This window comes from Coloeus monedula (genome assembly GCF_965178545.1).
Source record: "Coloeus monedula genome assembly, chromosome: 36".
Lineage (NCBI taxonomy): Eukaryota > Metazoa > Chordata > Aves > Passeriformes > Corvidae > Coloeus > Coloeus monedula.
The window spans coordinates 1,083,480-1,107,266 of record NC_138816.1 but is presented as its reverse complement, the minus strand read 5'-3'; the positions used below and the strand labels follow the sequence as shown (position 1 = coordinate 1,107,266).

General features: G+C 49.2%; 1 protein-coding gene across 1 annotated transcript in view; it reads left to right on the top strand.

The window, feature by feature from the left end:
* Window positions 1–23,787, top strand: part of LOC309584137 (uncharacterized protein) — a gene marked incomplete at both ends in the record, with an annotated part of 143,092 nt that overhangs the window by 53,612 nt on the left and 65,693 nt on the right. Inside the window, 14 exon segments of the mRNA XM_082300078.1 lie at window positions 3,075–3,182; window positions 3,285–3,374; window positions 3,499–3,552; window positions 7,630–7,737; window positions 11,652–11,759; window positions 15,180–15,233; window positions 15,554–15,607; window positions 19,069–19,176; window positions 20,470–20,523; window positions 20,663–20,716; window positions 20,856–20,909; window positions 22,457–22,510; window positions 22,626–22,733; window positions 22,847–22,900. Of these exon segments, the coding sequence (XP_082156204.1) occupies window positions 3,075–3,182; window positions 3,285–3,374; window positions 3,499–3,552; window positions 7,630–7,737; window positions 11,652–11,759; window positions 15,180–15,233; window positions 15,554–15,607; window positions 19,069–19,176; window positions 20,470–20,523; window positions 20,663–20,716; window positions 20,856–20,909; window positions 22,457–22,510; window positions 22,626–22,733; window positions 22,847–22,900 (1,062 nt within the window).

Here is a 23,787-nt window from a genome sequence, read left to right as displayed (position 1 = left end):
CCAAAAATTCCCCAGAAAATCCCCAGAAATTCCCGTAAATTCCCAGAAATTCCCAGAACTTCCCGGAAATTCCCAGAAATTCCCAAAAATTCCAATAAAACGCCCAAAAAAATTCGCAGAATTTCCTGGAAATTCCCGGAAATTCCCAGAAATTTCCGGAAATTCTCAAAAGTCCCCCAAAATTCCCGGAAATTCCCCCAAATTAAAAAAAAAACTCCCCAAAATTCCCGGAACTTCCCAGAAATTCCCAAAAATACCCATAAGTTCCCAAAAACTCCCAGAATTTCCTGGAAATTCCCAGAAATTCCCAGAAATTCTCAAAAAATTCCCGGAAATTCCCAGAAATTCCCAGAAATCCCCAGAAATCCTCAAAAAATTCCCGGAAATTCCCAGAAATTCCTGGAAATTCTCAAAAGTCCCCCAAAATTCCCGGAAATTCCCCCAAATTCAAAAAAAACCTCCCCAACAATTCCTGGAATTTCCCAGAAATTCCCCAAAAATTCTCCAAAAATTCTGCAAAAAATTCCCGTAAATTCCCAAAAAATTCCCGAAAATTCCCGGAACTTCCCAGAAATTCCCAAAAATACCCATAAGTTCCCAAAAACTCCCAGAATTTCCTGGAAATTCCCAGAAATTCCCAGAAATTCTCAAAAAATTCCTGGAAATTCCCAGAAATTTCCGGAAATCCTCAAAAGTCCCCCAAAATTCCCGAAAATTCCCCCAAATTCAAAAAAAGCCTCCCCAAAATTCCTGGAATTTCCCAGAAATTCCCCAAAAATTCCCCAGAAAATCCCCAGAAATTCCCGTAAATTCCCGTAAATTCCCAGAAATTCCCCAAAATTCCCCAAAATTCAAAAAAAATTCCCAGAAATTCCCAAAAGTTCCCCAAATTTCCCAGAAATTCACAAAAAATTCCCGAAAATTCCCAGAACTTCCCGGAACTTCCCAGAAATTCCCAAAAATTCCCAAAAACACCCATAAGTTCCCAAAAACTCCCAGAATTTCCTGGAAATTCCCAGAAATTCCCAGAAATCCTCAAAAAATTCCTGGAAATTCCCAGAAATTTCCGGAAATCCTCAAAAGTCCCCCAAAATTCCCGGAAATTCCCCCAAATTCAAAAAAAACCTCCCCAAAATTCCTGGAATTTCCCAGAAATTCCCCAAAAATTCCCCAGAAATTCCCCAGAAATTCCCGTAAATTCCCAGAAATTCCCAGAAATTCCCCAAATTTCCCCAAAATTCACAAAAAATTCCCCAAAAATTCCCGGAAATTCCCGGAACTTCCCAGAAATTCCCAGAAATTCCCAAAAATACCCATAAGTTCCCAAAAACTCCCAGAATTTCCTGGAAATTCCCAGAAATTCTCAAAAAATTCCCGGAAATTCCCGGAAATTCTCAAAAGTCCCCCAAAATTCCCGGAAATTCCCCCAAATTAAAAATAAAAAAACTCCCCAAAATTCCTGGAATTTCCCAGAGATTTCCCAAAAATTCTCCAAAAATTCCGCAAAAATTCCCCAGAAATTCCTGGAATTTCCCAGAAATTCCCAAAAATTCCCCAAAATTCCCAGAAATTCCAAAAATATTCCCGAAAATTCCCGGAACTTCCCGGAAATTCCCAGAAATTCCCAGAAATACCCATAAGTTCCCAAAAACTCCCAGAATTTCCTGGAAATTCCCAGAAATTCCCAGAAATTCTCAAAAAATTCCTGGAAATTCCCAGAAATTTCTGGAAATTCTCAAAAGTCCCCCAAAATTCCCGGAAATTCCCCCGAATTCAAAAAAACCTCCCCAACAATTCCTGGAATTTCCCAGAAATTCCCAAAAAATTCCCCAAAAATTCCCCAGAAATTCCCCAAAATTCCCAGAAATTCCCAGAAATTCCCCAAAAGTCCCCAAAATTCAAAAAAAATTCCCAGAAATTCCCAAAAGTTCCCCAAATTTCCCAGAAATTCACAAAAAATTCCCGAAAATTCCCAGAACTTCCCGGAACTTCCCGGAAATTCCCAGAAATTCCCAAAACCACCCATAAGTTCCCAAAAACTCCCAGAATTTCCTGGAACTTCCCAGAAATTCCCAGAAATCCTCAAAAAATTCCCGGAAATTCCCAGAAATTCCCAGAAATCCCCAGAAATCCTCAAAAAATTCCCGGAAATTCCCAGAAATTCCCAGAAATTCTCAAAAGTCCCCCAAAATTCCCAGAAATTCCCCAAAAATTCCCGAAAATTCCCGGAACTTCCCGGAAATTCCCAGAAATTCCCAAAAATTCCAATAAAACGCCCCAAAAAATTCGCAGAATTTCCTGGAAATTCCCGTAAATTCCCAGAAATTTCCGGAAATTCTCAAAAGTCCCCCAAAATTCCCGGAAATTCCCCCAAATTCAAAAAAAACTCCCCAAAAATTCCTGGAATTTCCCAGAAATTCCCCCAAAATTCCCGTAAATTCCCAGAAATTCCCAGAAATCCTCAAAAAATTCCCGGAAATTCCCAGAAATTTCTGGAAATTCTCAAAAGTCCCCCAAAATTCCCAGAAATTCCCCAAAATTCAAAAAAAATTCCCAGAAATTCCCCAGAAATTCCCCGAAATTCCCAGAAATTCCCCCAAAAATTCCCGAAAATTCCCGGAACTTTCCAGGAATTCCCAGAAATTCCCAAAAACACCCATAAGTTCCCAAAAACCTCCCAGAATTTCCTGGAAATTCCCAGAAATCCTCAAAAAATTCCCAGAAATTCTCAAAAAATTCCCGGAAATTCCCAGAAATTCCTCGAAATTCTCAAAAGTCCCCCAAAATTCCCGGAAATTCCCGGAACTTCCCAGAAATTCCCAAAAATTCCAATAAAACGCCCCAAAAAATTCGCAGAATTTCCTGGAAATTCCCAGAAATTCCCAGAAATCCCCAGAAATTCTCAAAAAATTCCCGGAAATTCCCAGAAATTTCTGGAAATTCTCAAAAGTCCCCAAAAATTCCCGTAAATCCCCAGAAATTCCCCCAAAATCCCCCAAAAATTCCAAAAAATTCCCAGAAACTCCCCCGAAAATCCCCGTAAATTCCCCAAAATTCCCGTTTTTTCCCGGCAGGGCTCGGCGGGCGAATCGGGGCCCGCGGGCGAGCGGGGCCACCCCGGTCCCCCGGGCCCCCCCGGCGAGCAGGGCCTGCCGGGCCCCCCCGGCAACGACGGCTCCAAGGTGAGGAAATCCGGGAAGGTTTTCCCGGGAATTCTCCGCGATTCCCGGAAAAAATCCCGCAATTCCCGGTTTTTTTGGGGGTTTTTTTTGGGGGGGGTTTAGGGCGATCCCGGCCCCCCCGGCCCCCCCGGCAAGGACGGACCCGCCGGATTCCGGGGATTCCCAGGAGAACGGGGCCTTCCCGGCAGCGCCGTGAGTGATGCCCGGCAAAAAGTCCCGGAATTCCAGAAAATTCCCAACCCCCCCACCCCTCAAAAAAAAAAAAAAAAAATCAATTCAAACCCCCCCGGAATGATCCCGGAAAATTCCGTTCCAGGGAGGGGGGGGCCTGAAAGGCAACGAGGGCCCCGCGGGACCCCCCGGACCGGCGGTGAGTGCCCCTCCCCCCGCGGCATCCCGGGCTCTGCCCCCCAATTCCCGGGATTTACCCCGAATTCCTGGGATTTACCCCAAATTCCTGGGATTTACCCCAAATTCCCGGGGTTTACCCCAAATTCCCGGGATTTACCCCGAATTCCAGGGATTTACCCCGAATTCCTGGGATTTATCCCCAAATTCCTGGGATTTATCCCCAAATTCCATCGGTTCCCTCCCAATTCCAGGGATTTACCCCAAATTCCCGGGATTTACCCCGAATTCCTGGGATTTATCCCCAAATTCCTGGGATTTACCCCAAATTCCAGGGATTTATCCCCAAATTCCTTTGGTTCCCTCCCAGTTCCAGGGATTTCCCCCAAATTCCTGGGATTTACCCCAAATTCCAGGGATTTACCCCGAATTCCCGGGATTTACCCCGAATTCCCAGGATTTACCCCAAATTCCAGGGATTTACCCCGAATTCCCGGGATTTACCCCGAATTCCCGGGATTTACCCCGAATTCCAGGGATTTGCCCCGAATTCCAGGGATTTACCCCAAATTCCATCGGTTTTCTCCCAGTTCCAGGGATTTACCCCAAATTCCCGGGATTTGCCCCGAATTCCCGGGATTTACCCCAAATTCCAGGGATTTATCCCCAAATTCCCGGGATTTACCCCAAATTCCCGGGATTCACCCCAAATTCCTGGGATTTACCCCAAATTCCCGGGATTTACCCCAAATTCCTGGGATTTGCCCCAAATTCCTGGGATTTACCCCAAATTCCAGGGATTTACCCCCAAATTCCCGGGATTTACCCCGAATTCCCGGGATTTACCCCGAATTCCTGGGATTTACCCCGAATTCCCGGGATTTACCCCAAATTCCAGGGATTTACCCCCAAATTCCCGGGATTTACCCCAAATTCCAGGGATTTACCCCGAATTCCTGGGATTCACCCCAAATTCCTGGGATTTACCCCAAATTCCCGGGATTTACCCCAAATTCCTGGGATTTGCCCCAAATTCCTGGGATTTACCCCAAATTCCAGGGATTTACTCCGAATTCCTGGGATTTACCCCGAATTCCCGGGATTTACCCCGAATTCCCGGGATTTACCCCAAATTCCAGGGATTTACCCCGAATTCCTGGGATTTACCCCGAATTCCCGGGATTTATCCCAAATTCCCGGGATTTACCCCGAATTCCAGGGATTTACCCCGAATTCCTGGGATTTACCCCGAATTCCTGGGATTTACCCCAAATTCCCGGGATTTACCCCGAATTCCCGGGATTTACCCCGAATTCCAGGGATTTACCCCCAAATTCCCGGGATTTACCCCGAATTCCAGGGATTTGCCCCGAATTCCTGGGATTTGCCCCAAATTCCTGGGATTTACCCCAAATTCCAGGGATTTACCCCCAAATTCCCGGGATTTACCCCGAATTCCCGGGATTCAGCCCAAATTCCATCGGTTCCCTCCCAGTTCCAGGGATTTACCCCGAATTCCCGGGATTTACCCCAAATTCCAGGGATTTACCCCCAAATTCCATCGGTTTTCTCCCAGTTCCAGGGATTTACCCCAAATTCCCGGGATTTACCCCAAATTCCCGGGATTTACCCCGAATTCCTGGGATTTACCCCAAATTCCAGGGATTTACCCCCAAATTCCATTGGTTCCCTCCCCCTTCCAGGGATTTACCCCAACTTCCACAGATTTACCCCACAATTCCAGGGATTTATGCCAAAATTCCATCATTTTTCCCCAAATTCCAAGGATTTACTCCCAAAATTCCATCATTTTCCCAAGATTCTCTCAATCCCCCCCTTTTTCCCAGGATTTGAGGCCTTTCCCACCCCAATTTCCCCAAATTTCGGGTTTTTTTCCCCAAATTTCCCAATTCCTCCCATTTTTCCAGGATTTGGGGCTTTTCCCACCCCAATTTTCCCAAATTTCGGGGTTTTTTCCCCAAATTTCCCAATTCTTCCCCGTTTTTCCCGGGATTTGGGGCTTTTCCCGCCCCAATTTCCCCAAATTTCGGGTTTTTTTCCCCAAATTTCCCCTTTTTCCCAGGATTTGGGGCCTTTCCCACCCCGATTTCCCCAAATTTCGGGGTTTTTTTCCCGAATTTCCCCGTTTTTCCCGGGATTTGGGGCCTTTCCCACCCCAATTTCCCCAAATTTCGGGGTTTTTTCCCCGAATTTCCCCCTTTTCCCGGGATTTGGGGCCTTTCCCACCCCGATTTCCCGGGATTTTGGGAATTCCACCCCAATTCCCTCCCTTTCCCCCCCGTTTTTCCCGGGATTTGGGGCCTTTCCCACCCCAATTTTCCCAAATTTCGGGGTTTTTTCCCCAAATTTCCCCGTTTTCCCGGGATTTGGGGCCTTTCCCGCCCCGATTTCCCCAAATTTCGGGGTTTTTTTCCCCAAATTTCCCAATTCCTCCCATTTTTCCCAGGATTTGGGGCCTTTCCCACCCCAATTTCCCCAAATTTCAGGGGTTTTTCCCCAAATTTCCCCGTTTTCCCGGGATTTGAGGCCTTTCCCTCCCCAATTTCCCCAAATTTCGGGGTTTTTTCCCCAAATTTCCCCCTTTTCCCGGGATTTGGGGCTTTTCCCGTCCCAATTTCCCCAAATTTCAGGGTTTTTTCCCCAAATTTCCCCGTTTTCCCGGGATTTGGGGCTTTTCCCACCCCAATTTCCCCAAATTTCGAGGTTTTTTCCCCAAATTTCCCCTTTTTCCCGGGATTTGGGGCCTTTCCCACCCCAATTTCCCCAAAATTCGGGTTTTTTTCCCCGAATTTCCCCGTTTTCCCGGGATTTGGGGCCTTTCCCACCCCAATTTCCCCAAATTTCGGGTTTTTTTCCCCAAATTTCCCCGTTTTTCCCGGGATTTGGGGCTTTTCCCGCCCCAATTTCCCCAAATTTCGGGTTTTTTTCCCCAAATTTCCCCTTTTTCCCAGGATTTGGGGCCTTTCCCACCCCGATTTCCCCAAATTTCGGGGTTTTTTTCCCGAATTTCCCCGTTTTTCCCGGGATTTGGGGCCTTTCCCACCCCAATTTCCCCAAATTTCGGGGGTTTTTTCCCCAAATTTCCCGATTCTTCCCCGTTTTCCCGGGATTTGGGGCCTTTCCCGCCCCAATTTCCCCAAATTTCGGGGTTTTTTTCCCCGAATTTCCCCTTTTTCCCGGGATTTAGGGCCTTTCTCGCCCCAATTTCCCCAAATTTCGGGTTTTTTTTCCCCAAATTTCCCCGTTTTTCCCGGGATTTGGGGCCTTTCCCACCCCAATTTCCCCAAATTTCGGGGTTTCTTCCCCAAATTTCCAAATTTCCCCGTTTTTCCCGGGATTTGGGGCTTTTCCCACCCCAATTTCCCCAAATTTCGGGGTTTTTTTCCCCAAATTTCCCGATTCTTCCCCGTTTTCCCGGGATTTGGGGCCTTTCCCGCCCCAATTTCCCCAAATTTCAGGGTTTTTTCCCCAAATTTCCCCGTTTTCCCGGGATTTGGGGCCTTTCCCACCCCAATTTCCCCAAATTTCAGGGTTTTTTTCCCCAAATTTCCCCTTTTTCCCGGGATTTGGGGCCTTTCCCACCCCAATTTCCCCAAATTTCGGGGTTTTTTTCCCCAAATTTCCCGATTCTTCCCCGTTTTCCCGGGATTTGGGGCCTTTCCCGCCCCAATTTCCCCAAATTTCAGGGTTTTTTCCCCAAATTTCCCCGTTTTCCCGGGATTTGGGGCTTTTCCCACCCCAATTTCCCCAAATTTCGGGGTTTTTTCCCCAAATTTCCCAATTCTTCCCCGTTTTTCCCGGGATTTGGGGCCTTTCCCACCCCAATTTCCCCAAATTTCGGGGTTTTTTTTCCCCAAATTTCCCCTTTTTCCCGGGATTTGGGGCTTTTCCCACCCCAATTTCCCCAAATTTCGGGGTTTTTCCCCCGAATTTCCCCGTTTTCCCGGGATTTGGGGCCTTTCCCTCCCCAATTTCCCCAAATTTCGGGGTTTTTTCCCCAAATTTCCCAATTCTTCCCCGTTTTCCCGGGATTTGGGGCCTTTCCCGCCCCGATTTCCCGGGATTTTGGGAATTCCAGGGCTCTCCCGGCGAGCGCGGGGGTCCCGGGGGGGGAGGTCCCGTGGGTCCCCCCGGCCGCCCCGGCCCCCAGGGACCCCCCGGCCCCCCCGGAGACAAAGGCGGCCCGGTGAGTCCGGAATTCCGGGAATTTGGGGAATTTGGGGAATTTCGGGAATTTTGGGGAATTTTGGGGAATTTTGGGAGGGGTTGTGGGGCGAAAATTGGGGATTTTGGGGGGGAAATTTGGGATTTGGGGGGGAAATTTGGGGGTTTTGGAGGGGGTTTGGGAGGTCTGGGTGAGTCCGGAATTCCGGGAATTTGGGGAATTTCGGGAATTTGGGGAATTTGGGGAATTTGGGGAATTTTGGGAGGGGTTGGGGGGTAAAAATTGGGGATTTTTTGGGGATTTTGGGGGATTTGGGGGGGAAATTTGGGGGTTTTGGAGGGGGTTTGGGGGGTCTGGGTGAGTCCGGAATTCCGGGAATTTGGGGAATTTTGGGAATTTCGGGAATTTTGGGGAATTTGGGGAATTCTGGGAGGGTTTGGGGGGCGAAAATTGGGGATTTTGGGGAGGAAATCTGGGATTTGGGGGGGGAAATTTGGGGGTTTTGGAGGGGGTTTGGGAGGTCTGGGTGAGTCCGGAATTCCGGGAATTTGGGGAATTTTGGGAATTTTGGAATTTGGGAATTTTGGGGAATTTGGGGAGGGTTTGGGGGGCGAAAATTGGGGATTTTGGGGGGGAAATTTGGGATTTGGGGGGGGAATTTGGGGGTTTTGGAGGGGGTTTGAGGGGTCTGGGTGAGTCCGGAATTCCGGGAATTTGGGGAATTTTGGGAATTTGGGAATTTGGGGAATTTGGGGAATTTTGGGAGGGGTTGGGGGGCGAAAATTGGGAATTTTTGGGGGGAAATGTGGGATTTGGGGGGGGAATTTGGGGGTTTTGGAGGGGGTTTGGGGGGTCTGGGTGAGTCCGGAATTCCGGGAATTTGGGGAATTTGGGGGGAATTTTTTGGGAATTTGGGGAATTTCGGGAATTTGGGGAATTTTGGGAGGGGTTGTGGGGCGAAAATTGGGGATTTTGGGGGGGAAATTTGGGATTTGGGGGGGAAATTTGGGGGTTTTGGAGGGGGTCTGGGTGAGTCCAAAATTCCGGGAATTTGGGGAATTTTGGGAATTTGGGGAATTTGGGGGATTTGGGGAATTTGGGGAATTTTGGGAGGGGTTGGGGGGCGAAAATTGGGGATTTTTTGGGGGAAATTTGGGATTTGGGGGGGAAATTTGGGGGTTTTGGAGGGGGTCTGGGTGAGTCCAAAATTCCGGGAATTTGGGGAATTTCGGGAATTTGGGGAATTTTGGGAATTTGGGGAATTTTGGTAGGGGTTGGGGGGCGAAAATTGGGAATTTTTTGGGGGGAAATTTGGGATTTGGGAGGGAAATTTGGGGGTTTTGGAGGGGGTTTGGGGGGTCTGGGTGAGTCCGGAATTCCGGGAATTTTGGGAATTTTGGGAATTTCGGGAATTTTGGGAATTTGGGGAATTTTGGGGAATTTTGGGAGGGGTTGGGGGGCGAAAATTGGGGATTTTTGGGGGGGAAATTTGGGATTTGGGGGGGAAATTTGGGGGTTTTGGAGGGGGTTTGGGGGGTCTGGGTGAGTCCGGAATTCCGGGAATTTGGGGAATTTTGGGAATTTGGGGAATTTTGGGGAATTTTGGGAGGGGTTGTGGGGCGAAAATTGGGGATTTTTGGGGGGGAATTTGGGATTTGGGGGGGAAATTTGGGGTTTTGGAGGGGGTTTGGGGGGTCTGGGTGAGTCCGGAATTTTGGGAATTTTGGGAATTTGGGGAATTTGGGGAATTTTGGGGAATTTTGGGGAATTTTGGGAGGGTTTGGGGGGCGAAAATTGGGGATTTTGGGGGGGAAATTTGGGATTTGGGAGGGAAATTTGGGGGTTTTGGAGGGGGTTTGGGGGGTCTGGGTGAGTCCGGAATTTTGGGAATTTGGGGAATTTTGGGAATTTGGGGAATTTGGGGAATTTTGGGGAATTCTGGAAGGGTTTGGGGGGCGAAAATTGGGGATTTTGGGGGGGAAATTTGGGATTTGGGAGGGAAATTTGGGGTTTTGGAGGGGGTTTGGGGGGTCTGGGTGAGTCCGGAATTCCGGGAATTTGGGGAATTTTGGGAATTTGGGGAATTTGGGGAATTTTGGGGAATTTGGGGAATTTTGGGAGGGTTTGGGGGGCGAAAATTGGGGATTTTTGGGGGGGAAATTTGGGATTTGGGGGGGGAATTTGGGGGTTTTGGAGGGGGTTTGGTGAGTCCAAAATTCCGGGAATTTGGGGAATTTGGGGAATTTTGGGAATTTGGGGAATTTGGGGAATTTTGGGAGGGGTTGGGGGGCGAAAATTGGGGATTTTGGGGGGGAAATTTGGGATTTGGGGGGGAAATTTGGGGTTTTGGAGGGGGTTTGGGGGGTCTGGGTGAGTCCGGAATTTTGGGAATTTGGGGAATTTTGGGAATTTGGGGAATTTGGGGAATTTTGGGGAATTTTGGGGAATTCTGGGAGGGTTTGGGGGGCGAAAATTGGGGATTTTGGGGGGAAAATTTGGGATTTGGGGGGGAAATTTGGGGGTTTTGGAGGGGGTTTGGTGAGTCCAAAATTCCGGGAATTTGGGGAATTTTGGGAATTTGGGGAATTTTGGGGAATTTTGGGGAATTTTGGGGGGGGTTGGGGGGCGAAAATTGGGGATTTTTGGGGGGAAATGTGGGATTTGGGGGGGGAAATTTGGGGGTTTTGGAGGGGGTTTGGGGGGTCTGGGTGAGTCCGGAATTCCGGGAATTTGGGGAATTTCGGGAATTTCGGGAATTTGGGGAATTTTGGGGAATTTTGGGAGGGGTTGGGGGGCGAAAATTGGGGATTTTGGGGGGAAATTTGGGATTTGGGAGGGAAATTTGGGGTTTTGGAGGGGGTTTGGGGGGTCTGGGTGAGTCCGGAATTCCGGGAATTTTGGGAATTTTGGGGGGAATTTTGGGAATTTGGGGAATTTGGGGAATTTGGGGAGGGTTTGGGGGGCGAAAATTGGGGATTTTTGGGGGGGAATTTGGGATTTGGGAGGGAAATTTGGGGGTTTTGGAGGGGGTTTGGGGGGTCTGGGTGAGTCCGGAATTCCGGGAATTTGGGGAATTTTGGGGATTTGGGGAATTTGGGAATTTTGGGAATTTTGGGGAATTTTGGGAGGGTTTGGGGGGCGAAAATTGGGGATTTTGGGGGGAAAATTTGGGATTTGGGGGGGAAATTTGGGGGTTTTGGAGGGGGTTTGGTGAGTCCAAAATTCCGGGAATTTGGGGAATTTTGGGAATTTCGGGAATTTGGGGAATTTTGGGGAATTTGGGGAATTTTGGGAGGGGTTGGGGGGCGAAAATTGGGAATTTTTTGGGGGAAATTTGGGATTTGGGGGGGAAATTTGGGGGTTTTGGAGGGGGTTTGGGAGGTCTGGGTGAGTCTGGAATTTTGGGAATTTGGGGAATTTGGGGAATTTCGGGAATTTGGGGAATTTTGGGGAATTTTGGGAGGGGTTGGGGGGCGAAAATTGGGGATTTTTGGGGGGAAATTTGGGATTTGGGGGGGGAAATTTGGGGGTTTTGGAGGGGGTTTGGGAGGTCTGGGTGAGTCCGGAATTCCGGGAATTTGGGGAATTTTGGGAATTTCGGGAATTTTGGGGAATTTGGGGAATTCTGGGAGCGGTTGGGGGGCGAAAATTGGGGATTTTGGGGGGGAAATTTGGGATTTGGGGGGGAAATTTGGGGGTTTTGGAGGGGGTTTGGGGGGTCTGGGTGAGTCCGGAATTTGGGGAATTTGGGGAATTTGGGGAGGGGCTGGGGGGGTAAAAATTGGGGATTTTGGGGGGTGAAATTTGGGATTTGGGGGGTGACATTTGGGGGATTTTGGGGGTCAAGTCGGAGTTTTTTTCGCTGCTGGGATTTCAAATTTGGGGCCCCGAAGGTTCCGGGAATTCCCGGGAATTCCCAGAAATTTGGTTTTTAGGGAGAAAAGGGCCCCCCCGGCCCCCCCGGGCGCGACGGAATCCAGGGACCCGTGGGGCTCCCGGGACCCTCCGGACCCCCCGGGGGCCCCGGCGACGACGGCGACAAGGTGGGGACCCCCCGAAACCGCCCCAAATCCACCCAAAAAATCCCCAAAAAACCGTCCTGATCCGCCCCAAATATCCCAAATCCAGCCCAAATCTGCCCAAATCCCAATAAAATCCACCCCGAATCCACCCAAAATCCCCAGAAACCATCCCAAATCCAGCCCAAATATCCCAAATCCAGCCCAAAATCCACCCAAAATCCACCCAAAATCCCCAAAAAACCATCCTGACCCACCCCAAATATCCCAAATCCACCCCAAATCTGCCCAAATCCCAAAAAAATCCACCCCGAATCCACCCAAAATCCCCAGAAACCATCCCCAAATCCACCCCAAATATCCACCCCAAATCCACCCCAAAATCCACCCAAAATCCACCCAAAATCCACCCCAAATCCCCAAAAAACCATCCTGACCCACCCCAAATATCCCAAATCCACCCAAATCCACCCCAAATCCCAAAAAATCCACCCCAAATCCACCCAAATATCCCAAATCCACCCAAATCCACCCAAATCCCAAAAAAATCCACCCCAAATCCACGCCAAATCCCCAGAAACCATCCCAAATCCAGCCCAAATATCCCAAATCCAGCCCAAAATCCACCCAAAATCCACCCAAAATCCACCCCATATCCCCAAAAAACCATCCTGACCCACCCCAAATATCCCAAATCCACCCAAATCCACCCAAATCCCAAAAAAATCCACCCCGAATCCACCCCAAATCCCCAGAAACCATCCCAAATCCACCCCAAATATCCCAAATCCACCCCAAAATCCCAAAAACCCCATCCAAAATCCACCCCAAATTCCAAAAATCCACCCCAAATTCCAAAAATCCACCCCAAATCCACCCCAAATCCCAAAAAACCCCATCCAAATCCAGCCAAAATCCCCAAAAACCATCCAAAATCCACCCCAGATATCCCAAATCCACCCAAATCCACCCCAAATCCCTCAAATTCCGCCCCAAATCCCCCAAAATCTGCCCCAAATCCCAAAAAATCCACCCCAAATCCCACAAATCTGCCCCAAATCCACCCCAAAATCCTAAAAAATCATCCAAATCCACCCCAAATATCCCAAACCCACCCAAATCCCAAAAAAATCCCCCCAATCCACCCCAAATATCCCAAATCCACCCCAAAATCCACCCCAAATCCACCCATATCTGCCCAAAACCCAAAAAAATCCACCCAAATCCACCCCAAATCCCCCCAAAATCCCAAAAAATCCACTCAAATCAAAAAATCCACCCAAATCCACCCAAAATCCAGCCAAAATCCCCAAAAATCCGCCCCAAATCCACCCAAATCCCAAAAAATCCACCCCAAATCCACCGAAATCCACTAAAAATCCACCCCAAATCCACCGAAATCCACCCAAATCCACCCCAAATCCCAAAAATCCGCCCCAAATCCACCCCAAATCCACCCCAAATCCACCCCAAATATCCTAAATCCCCCGAAATCCACCCCAAATCCCAAAAAATCCACCCAAATCCACCCCAAATCCCCCTGGGACCCCTAAAATCCACTCCCAAATCCTCCAAATCCCGAAATTCTCCCCCAAATCCCAAATCCCTCCCCCAAAATCCCAAATTTCCCCCCAATTCCCGAATTTCCCCCCAAAATCCCAAATTTCCCCCCAAAATCCGGAATTCTCCCCCAAAATCCCAAATCCCTCCCCCAAAATCCCAAATTTCTCCCCTAAAATCCCAAATTTCCCCCAAAATCCCAAATCCCTCCCCCAAAATCCCAAATTTCCCCCCAAAATCCCAAATTTCCCCCCAAAATCCGGAATTTTCCCCTACAAATCCCAAATTCCTCCCCCAATTCCCGAATTTCCCCCCCAAAATCCCAATTTTCCCCTCAAAATCCAGAATTTTCCCCCACAAATTCCAAATTCCTCCCCCAAAATCCCAAATTTCTCCCCCAAATTTCCCCCCAAAATCTCCAAATCCCTCCCCCAAAATCCCAATTTTCCCCTCAAAATCCGGAATTCCCCCCCAAAATCCCAAATTTCTCCCCCAAATTCCCCCCCAAAATCCCCAATTTCCCCCCAAAATCCCAAATTCCCCCCCAAAATCCCAAATTTCTCCCCCAAATTCCCCCCCAAAATCCCCAATTTCCCCCCAAAAACCCAAATTTCCCCTCAAAATCCGGAATTTTCCCCCAAAATCCCAAATCCCTCCCCCAAAATCCCAAATTTCCCCCCAATTCCCGAATTTCCCCCCAAAATCCCAAATTTCCCCCCAAAATCCCAAATTCCTCACCCGAAATTCCAAATTCCCCCCCAAAATCCCAAATCCCTCCCCCAATTCCCGAATTTTCCCCCCAAAATCCCAATTTTCCCCTCAAAATCCAGAATTTTCCCCCACAAATTCCAAATTCCTCCCCCAAAATCCCAAATTTCCCCCAAAAATTCTCCCCTAAATCCCAAATTCCTCCCCCCAAAATCCCAAATTCCTCCCCCAAATTCCCCCCCCAAATCCCAAATCCCTCCCCCAAAATCCCAAATTTCCTCCCCAAATCCCGAATTTTTCCCCCAAAATCCCAAATTTCTCCCTCAAACCCTCCCAAATCTTAGATTTTCTCCCCCAAAATCCCAAATTTCCCCCCAAAATCCCAAATTTCTCCCCCAAAATCCCAAATTTCCCCCAAAAATTCTCCCCAAAATCCCAAATTTCCCCCCAAAATCCAGAATTTTCCCCCCAAAATCCCAAATCCCTCCCCCAAAATCTCCAAATTCCTCCCCCAAAATCTCCAAATTCCTCCCCCAAAATCTCCAAATTCCCCCCCAAAATCCCAAATTTCTCCCCCAAAATTCCAAATCCCTCCCCCAAAATCCCAAATTTCCCCCAAAAATTCTCCCCAAAATCCCAAATCCCTCCCCCAAAATCCCGAATTTTCCCCCCAAAATCCCAAATTCCCCCCAAAATCCCGAATTTCCCCCCAAAATCCCAAATTTCCCCCCAAAATCCGGAATTCTCCCCCAAAATCCCAAATTTCCCCCCAAAATCCCAAATCCCTCCCCTAAAATCCCAAATTTCCCCCAAAATCCCAAATCCCTCCCCCAAAATCTCCAAATTCCTCCCCCAAAATCTCCAAATTCCTCCCCCAAAATCCCAAATTCCCCCCCAAAATCCCAAATTTCTCCCCCAAAATTCCAAATCCCTCCCCCAAAATCCCAAATTTCTCCCCCAAAAATTCTCCCCAAAATCCCAAATCCCTCCCCCAAAATCCCGAATTTTCCCCCCAAAATCCCAAATCCCTCCCCCAAAATCCCGAATTTTCCCCCCAAAATCCCAAATTCCCCCCAAAATCCCGAATTTTCCCCCCAAAATCCCAAATCCCTCCCCCAAAATCCCGAATTTTCCCCCCAAAATCCCAAATTCCCCCCAAATTCCCGAATTTTCCAGGGCGAGGGGGGCGAGCCGGGCCCCAAAGGCGCCAAAGGCACCAAAGGGGAGCACGTGAGTGACCCCAATCCCCCCAAAATTTTGGGATCCCCCCCCAAATTTTGGGATCCCTCCCCCAAATTTTGGGATCCCTCCCCAAATTTTGGGATCCCCCCCCAAATTTTGGGATCCCTCCCCAAATTTTGGGATCCCTCCCCAAATTTTGGGATCCCCCCCCCCAAATTTTGGGATCCCTCCCCCAAATTTTGGGATCCCCCCCCCCAATTTTGGGATCCCCCCCCAAAAATTTGGGATCCCCCCCCCAAATTTTGGGATCCCTCCCCTTTCCAAAGCTCATTCCCAAATTTTTTGGCGCCGTTCCCAAATTTTTTTAGGGACCCCCCGGACCCCCAGGACCCATCGGGGCCGTGGGACAGCCCGGAGCGGCCGTGAGCGGATTTTGGGGGGATTTGGGGGGAATTGGGGATTTTGGGGGGGAAATTCGGGAATTGGGGGGAAATTTGGGGGAGAAATTTGGGATTTTGGGGGGAGATTTGGGATTTTGGGGGGAGGAATTTGGGAATTGGGGGGAGGAATTTGGGATTTTGGGGGGGAATTTGGAGATTTTGGGGGGAAATTCGGGAATTGGGGGGAAATTTTTGGGAGAAATTTGGGATTTTGGGGGAGGGATTTGGGATTTTGGGGGGAATTGGGGATTTTGGGGGGGAACATTTGGGATTTTGGGGGGAGATTTGGGATTTTGGGGCAGGAATTTGGGGGGGAAAAAATTGGGATTTTGGGGGGAAATTTGGGGGAGAAATTTGGGATTTTGGGGGAGGAATTTGGGATTTTGGGGGAAAAATTCTGGATTTTGGGGGGAAATTTGGGATTTTGGGGGAGGGATTGGGAATTTTGGGGGAGGAATTTGGGATTTTGAGGGGAGACTTGGGATTTTGGGGGGAAATTTGGGATTTTGGGGGGAGATTTGGGATTTTGGGGGGAAATTTGGGATTTTGGGGCAGGAATTTGGGGGGAAATTTGGGATTTTGGGGAGGAAATTTCGGATTTTGTGGGAAAAAATTTGGGATTTGGGGAGGAATTCGGGATTTGGGGGAGGAATTTCGGATTTTGGGGGAAAAATTTGGGATATTGGGGCAGGAATTTGTGGGGGAAATTTGGGATTTTGGGGAGGGATTTTGGGGGGAAAATTCCAGATTTTGGGGGGGAAATTTGGAGATTTGGGGGGAGGAATTTGGGATTTTGGGAGGGGATTTGGGATTTTGGGGGAAAAATTTGGGATTTGGGGGAGGAAATTTGGGATTTAGGGGGGAAATTTGGGATTTTCGGGGGAGATTTGGGGAGTGTTTGAGGGGGAAATTTGGGATTTTGGGGAGGATTTGGGATTTTGGGGAGGAAATTTCGGATTTTGGGGGGAAAAATTGGGATTTTGGGGGGAAATTCGGGATTTTGGGGGAAAAATTTGGGGTTTTGGTGGAGGAATTGGGGGGGGAAATTGGGATTTTGGGGAGGAAATTTGGGATTTGGGGGAGAAATTTGGGATTTTGGGGGGGAAATTTGGAGATTAGGGGAGGGTTTGAGGGGGAACTTTGGGATTTTGGGGAGGAATTTGGGATTTGGGGAGGAAATTTGGGATTTGGGGGAAAAATTCGGGATTTTGGGGGGAAAAATTTGGGATTTAGGGGGAAAAATTTGGGGTTTTGGGGGAGGAATTGGGGGGGGAAATTTGGGATTTTGGGGAGGAAATTTGGGATTTAGGGGGAAAAATTTGGGACTTTGGGGGAGGAATTTGGGGGGGAAATTTGGGATTTTGGGGAGGAATGTGGGATTTGGGGGGAAATTTGGGATTTGGGGGGAGGAATTTGGGATTTTGGGGAGGAAATTTGGGATTTTGGGGAGGAAATTTGGGATTTTGGGGAGGACTTTGGGATTTGGGGGAGGAATTTGGGATTTTGGGGGAGAATTCCGGATTTTGGGGGAGGAATTTGGGATCTTGGGGGAGGAATTTGGGATTTGGGGGAAAATTTGGCATTTGGGAGGGTTTTAGGGGGATTTTTGGGGATTTTTCGGTCGGATTTGGGGTTTTGGGGGGGGATTTTCCGGTCGGATTTGGGGTTTTTGGGGGGGGATTTTTAGGGGATTTTTCGGTCGGTTTTGGGGGGATTTTGGGGGGGATTTTTTGGTCGAATTCGGGGTTTTTTAGGGGATTTTTCGGTCGGATTTGGGGGTTTTTGGGGGGGATTTTTTTATCGAATTCGGGTTTTTTTGGGGGGATTTTTCAGTCGGATTTGGGGTTTTTTGGGGGGGACTTTTAGGGGATTTTTAGGTCGGATTTTGGGGTTTTTTGGGGGGATTTTTAGGGGATTTTTCGGTCGAATTCGGGGTTTTTTGGGGGGATTTTGGGGGGGATTTTTTGGTCGAATTCGGGGGTTTTGAGGAGATTTCTCGGTCAGATTTGGGGGTTTTTGGGGGGGATTTTTAGGTCGGATTTCGGGTTTTTTGGGGGAGATTTTTCAGTCGGATTTTGAGGGTTTTTTAGGGGATTTTTCAATCGGATTTGGGGGTTTTGGGGGGGATTTTTCGGGGGATTTTTCGGTCGAATTCGGGTTTTTTTGGGGGGGATTTTTTTTGGATTTTTAGGTCGGATTTTGGGTTTTTTGGGTTTTTTTGGGGGGGGGATTTTTCTGTCGGATTTCGGGTTTTTTTGGGGGGATTGGGGGGGGATTTTTCAGTCGGATTTTGGGGGTTTTGGGGGGGTTTTTGGGGCGGATTTTTCAGTCGAATTCGGGTTTTTTTGGGGGGATTTTTCAGTCGGATTTGGGGTTTTTTGGGGGGGCTTTTTTCGGGGATTTTTCGGTCGAATTCGGGGTTTTTTGGAAGAATTTTTTTGGATTTTTCAGTCGGATTTTGGGTTTTTCGGGTTTTTTGGGGGGGGATTTTTCAGTCGGATTTGGGGTTTTTGGGGGAATTTGGGGGGGATTTTTCGGTCGGATTTTGGGGGTTTTGGGGGGGATTTTGGGGGAGATTTTTTGGTCGAATTCGGGGTTTTTGGGGGGGATTTTCCGGTCGGATTTGGGGTTTTTGGGGGGGGATTTTTAGGGGATTTTTCGGTCGGATTTGGGGTTTTTTTAGGGGATTTTTCGGTCGGATTTGGGGGTTTTTGGGGGGGATTTTTTTATCGAATTCGGGTTTTTTTTGGGGGGAATTTTTCAGTCGGATTTGGGGTTTTTTGGGGGGGATTTTTCGGGGATTTTTCGGTCGAATTCGGGGTTTTTTGGGAGAATTTTTTTGGATTTTTAGGTCGGATTTTGGGTTTTTTGGGTTTTTTTTGGGGGGGATTTTTCAGTCGGATTTGGGGTTTTTGGGGGAATTTGGGGGGGATTTTTCGGTCGGATTTGGGGTTTTTGGGGGAATTTGGGGGGGATTTTTCGGTCGGATTTTGGGGGTTTTGGGGGGGATTTTGGGGGAGATTTTTTGGTCGAATTCGGGGTTTTTGGGGGGGATTTTCCGGTCGGATTTGGGGTTTTTGGGGGGGGATTTTTAGGGGATTTTTCGGTCGGATTTGGGGTTTTTTTAGGGGATTTTTCGGTCGGATTTGGGGGTTTTTGGGGGGGATTTTTTTATCGAATTCGGGTTTTTTGGGGGGGAATTTTTCAGTCGGATTTCGGGTTTTTTGGGGGGGATTTTTAGAGGATTTTTCGGTCGGACTTGGGGTTTTTGGGGGGGGATTTTTCGGTCGGATTTCGGGATTTTTGGGGGGATTTTGAGGGGGATTTTTCAGTCGAATTCGGGGGTTTTTGGGGGGCGATTTCTCGGTCGGATTTGAGGTTTTTTTGGAGGGGATTTTGGGCCGATTTTTGGGGTCCGACCCCCTCTTTTCCCCCCGTCCCAGGGCGCCGATGGGGAGCCGGGGGCTCGGGGACCCCAAGGACATTTTGGGGTGAAAGGGGACGAGGGCACGCGGGGCTTCAACGGCCCCCCCGGCCCCATCGGCCTCCAGGTGAGACCCCCCCCAAAAAAAACCCCAAATCCCCCCGAATTTACCCCAAAAAAACCCCCAAAATCCCGATTTTTCCTGCCCAAAACCCCCCCAAAAAACCCAATTTTCCCACCCAAAATCCCAGATTTTACCCCCTAGAACCCCCAAAATCCCAACCCCCCCCCCGATTTTCCCTCCCAACCCCAAAAAATCCCGAATTTTCCCACTCAGACCCCAAAAAATCCCAGATTGTCCCGCTCAGAATCCCAAAAAATCCCAAATTTTCCCACCCAGAGCCCCAGAAAACCCCAAATCCCCCCAATTTGCCTGGCCAAACCCCCCGAAATCCCAATTTTTCCACCCAGAATCCCAAAAAATCCCAAATTGTCCCACCCAGAATCCCAAAACATCCCAAATCCCCCCAAATTTTCCCACCCAAACTCCCAAAAATCCCAATTTTTCCACCCAAAACCCCCAAAATCCCAATTTTTCCACCCAGAATCCCAAAAAATCCCAAATTGTCCCACCCAGAATCCCAAAACATCCCAAATCCCCCCAAATTTTCCCACCCAAACTCCCAAAAATCCCAATTTTTCCACCCAAAACCCCCAAAATCCCAATTTTTCCACCCAGAATCCCAAAAAATCCCAAATTGTCCCACCCAAACCCCAAAAAACCCCAAATCCCCCCAGCTTTTCCACTTAGAACCCCCAAAATCCCAATTTTCCCACCCACACCTCAAAAAATCCCATTTTCCTGCCCAGAATCCCAAAAACCCCCAAATTCCTCCAATTTTCCTACCTAGAATCCCAAAAAATCCCAAATTTTCCCACCCAAACCCCCAAAGACCCCAAATCCCCCCGATTTTACCCCAAAACCCCCAGAATCCTGATTTTTCCCTCTCAAAACCCCCAAAATCCTAAATTTCACCCCCACAGGATCCCCAAAACCCCCCAAATCCTCCAAATTTTCCCACCCAACCCCCAAAAAATCCCAATTTTTCCCACCCAACCCCAAAAAATCCCAATTTTTCCCACCCAACCCCCCAAAAATCCCAATTTTTCCCACCCAAACCCCCAACCCCCCCTCAAAATCCCAATTTTCCCTCCCAATTTCCCCCCCAAAATCCCAAATTTCCCCACCCAGAACCCCCCGCCCCCAAAATCCCCAAATTCCCGATTTTCCTCCCCAAAATTCCCAATTCCCCCCCCCCAAATCCCCCAAATTCTCTCCCTCCACCCCTCCAACCCCTCCCAAAATTCCCCAAAATCCCCAAAATTCCCCCAAAATCCCCCAAATTCCCGCTTTTCCCAGGGCTCTCCGGGTCCCGCCGGGGACAAGGGTGAGACGGGCGACGTGGGACCCCTGGTGAGCGACCTTTGACCCCCCCCCGAAATTCCCAAAAATTCCCACAAATTCCCCCCCCTCCCCCAAAAAATCCCAAAAATTCCCACTCCCCCCAAATTCCCCCAAAATTCCCCAAAATTTCCCCCCCTTTTTTTCCCAGGGTCCCCCAGGCCCCCCCGGACCCCGCGGTCCCGCCGGAGCTTCCGGAGCCGACGTGAGTCCAATTCCTCCCCAAAATTCCTCCAAAATTCCCCAAAATCCCCAAAAAAGTCCTCAAAAAATCCCCCAAAAAATCCCAAAAAATTCCAAAAAAAATTTGGGGTGACCCCTTCCCCCCCTTTCCCCAAATCCAGGGACCTCAAGGACCCCCTGGAGGCGTCGGGAATTTGGGACCGCCCGGAGAGAAGGTGAATCCCGGGATTTTGGGGGGTCCTGGTGGGATTTGGGGGATCCTGGGTGGAATTTTGGGGATCCCGGGTGGAATTTGGGGGGTTCCAGTTGGAATTTTGGGGTTCCCGGGTGGAATTGGGGGATCCCGGATGGATTTGGGGGGTCCTGGATGGAATTTTGGGTATCCTGGGTGGAATTTTGGGGATCCCGGGTGGAATTTTGGGTATCCCGGGTGGAATTTGGGGGTTCCCGGGTGGAATTTTGGGGGTCCTGGGTGGAATTTTGGGGATCCCGGATGGAATTTGGGGGTTCCCGGATGGATTTGGGGGGGTTCCAGTTGGAATTTTGGGGATCCTGGGTGGAATTTGAGGGTTCCTGGATGGAATTTGGGGTTCCCGGATGGATTTGGGGGGGTTCCAGTTGGAATTTTGGGGATCCTGGATGGATTTGGGGAATCCTGGGTGGAATTTTGGGGATCCTGGATGGAATTTGGGGGATCCCGGATGGAATTTTGGGGGTTCCTGGATGGATTTGGGGGGTCCTGGATGGTATTTGGGGGTTCCCGCTTGGGATTTGGGAATTCCCATCCGGGATTTTGGGTTCCAAGGTGGAATTTTGGGGATCCCGGATGGAATTTGGGGTTCCCGGGTAGAATTTGGGGGTTCCCGGATGGATTTGGGGGGTCCTGGATAGAATTTGGGGGTTCCTGGATGGATTTGGGTGGGTTCCAGTTGGAATTTTGGGGTTCCTGGGTGGAATTTTGGGGTTCCTGGATGGAATTTTGGGGATCCCGGGTGGAATTTGGGGGATCCCGGATGGAATTTGGGGGTTCCCAGATGGAATTTGGGGGTTCCTGGATGGAATTTGGGGGATCCCGGGTGGAATTTGGGGGTTCCAGTTGGAATTTGGGGTTCCTGGGTGGAATTTGGGGGATCCTGGATGGATTTGGGGGGGTCCCACTTGGGATTTGGGAATTCCCATCTGGGATTTTGGGTTCCTGGATGGAATTTGGGGGGTCCCGGGTGGAATTTGGGGCTCTCGGGATGGTTCCCACCTGGAATTTCGGGAATTCCTGATGGATTTCGGGGTTTCCCACTGGAATTTTGGGATTTCCCGCTGGAATTTCGGGATTTCCCGCTGGAATTTGGGATTTCCCACTGGAATTCTGGGATTTCCCGCTGGAATTTTGGGATTTCCCGCTGGAATTTGGGATTTCCCGCTGGAATTTTGGGGTTTCCCGCTGGAATTTGGGATTTCCCGCTGGAATTTCAGGATTTCCCGCTGGAATTTCAGGATTTCCTGCTGGAATTTCGGGATTTCCTGCTGGAATTTCGGGATTTCCCGCTGGAATTTCGGGATTTCCTGCTGGAATTTCAGGATTTCCCGCTGGAATTTGGGGGTTTCTTGCTGGAATTTTGGGGGTTCCGATGGAATTTGGGTTTTCCCGCTGGAACTTGGGGGTTTCTTGCTGGAATTTCGGGATTTCCCACTGGAATTCCGGGATTTCCCGCTGGCTTCCCGCACCCATCCCAAACCCAATTCCCGCCTTTTCCTCCCCTTCCAGGGCGATCCCGGCGAATCCGGAACGCCGGGAATCCCAGGAGAACCCGGAGCCAAGGTTCCCAAACCCTTCCAAACCCCCTCAATCCCCCCCAAAAATAAAACCCCTCCAAATCCCAACATTTGGAGCCCATCCCCAAATTCCCAAATTTTTTTGGGGGGTTCCCCTCCAGGGCCCCCGCGGCGATCGGGGGGAAAAAGGAGAATCCGGAGCCTCCGGAGCCGCCGGAATCCCGGGTGGGAAAGGCCCCCCTGGAGACGACGGCCCCAAAGGGAACCCCGTGAGTGCCCGAGAATTCCCAAAAAAACCCCAAATTCCCGGGATTTGGGGCCTCGGAAGCGGCGGGAGACGCCTCCAATCCCGGGATTTGCTCCTTTTCCCGCTGCTTTTTAGGGTCCTGTGGGATTCCCGGGAGATCCCGGCCCCCCCGGAGAGATGGGCCCAAGGGTGAGCCGGGATTTGGGATTTGGGAAGTCGGGATTGGGGGGGGAAATGGGGATTTTGGGGGGAAAATGGGGATTTTGGGTTTTTTTTAAGATTTGGGGGGGGAAGTTGGGATTTTAGGGGGGAAAATGGGGATTTTTGGGGTTTTTTTGGAGATTCGGGGGGGGAAGTTGGGATTTTAGGGGGAAAAATGGGGATTTTTGGGGTTTTTTTTGGGATCCTGGGAGGAAAAGTTGGGATTTTAGGGGGAAAAATGGGGATTTTTGGGGGTTTTTTGGGGTTCTGGGAGGGAAAGTTGGGATTTTAGGGGGAAAAGTTGGGATTTTGGGGGGTTTGGGGGATTTTAGGGGGAAAAATGGGGATTTTTGGGCTTTTTTTTGGAGATTCGGGGGGGGAAGTTGGGATTTTAGGGGGAAAAATTGGGATTTTTGGGGTTTTTTTTGGGATTCTGGGGGGGAAAGTTGGGATTTTGGGGGGAAAAATTGGGGATTTTGGGTTTTTTTTGAGATTTGGGGGGGGAAGTTGGGATTTTAGGGGGAAAAATGGGGATTTTTGGGGTTTTTTTGGGATTCTGGGAGGGAAAGTTGGGATTTTAGGGGGAAAAATGGGGATTTTTGGGGGGTTTGGGGGATTTTTTGGGGGGGAAATGGGGATTTTGGGGGTTTTTTTGGAGATTCGGGGGGGAAGTTGGGATTTTAGGGGGAAAAATTGGGATTTTTGGGGTTTTTTTGGGATTCTGGGAGGGAAAGTTGGGATTTTAGGGGGAAAAATGGGGATTTTTGGGGGTTTGGGGGATTCGGGGGGGGAAAGTTGGGATTTTAGGGGGAAAAATTGGGATTTTGGGTTTTTTTGGAGATTCGGGGGGGGAAGTTGGGATTTTAGGGGGAAAA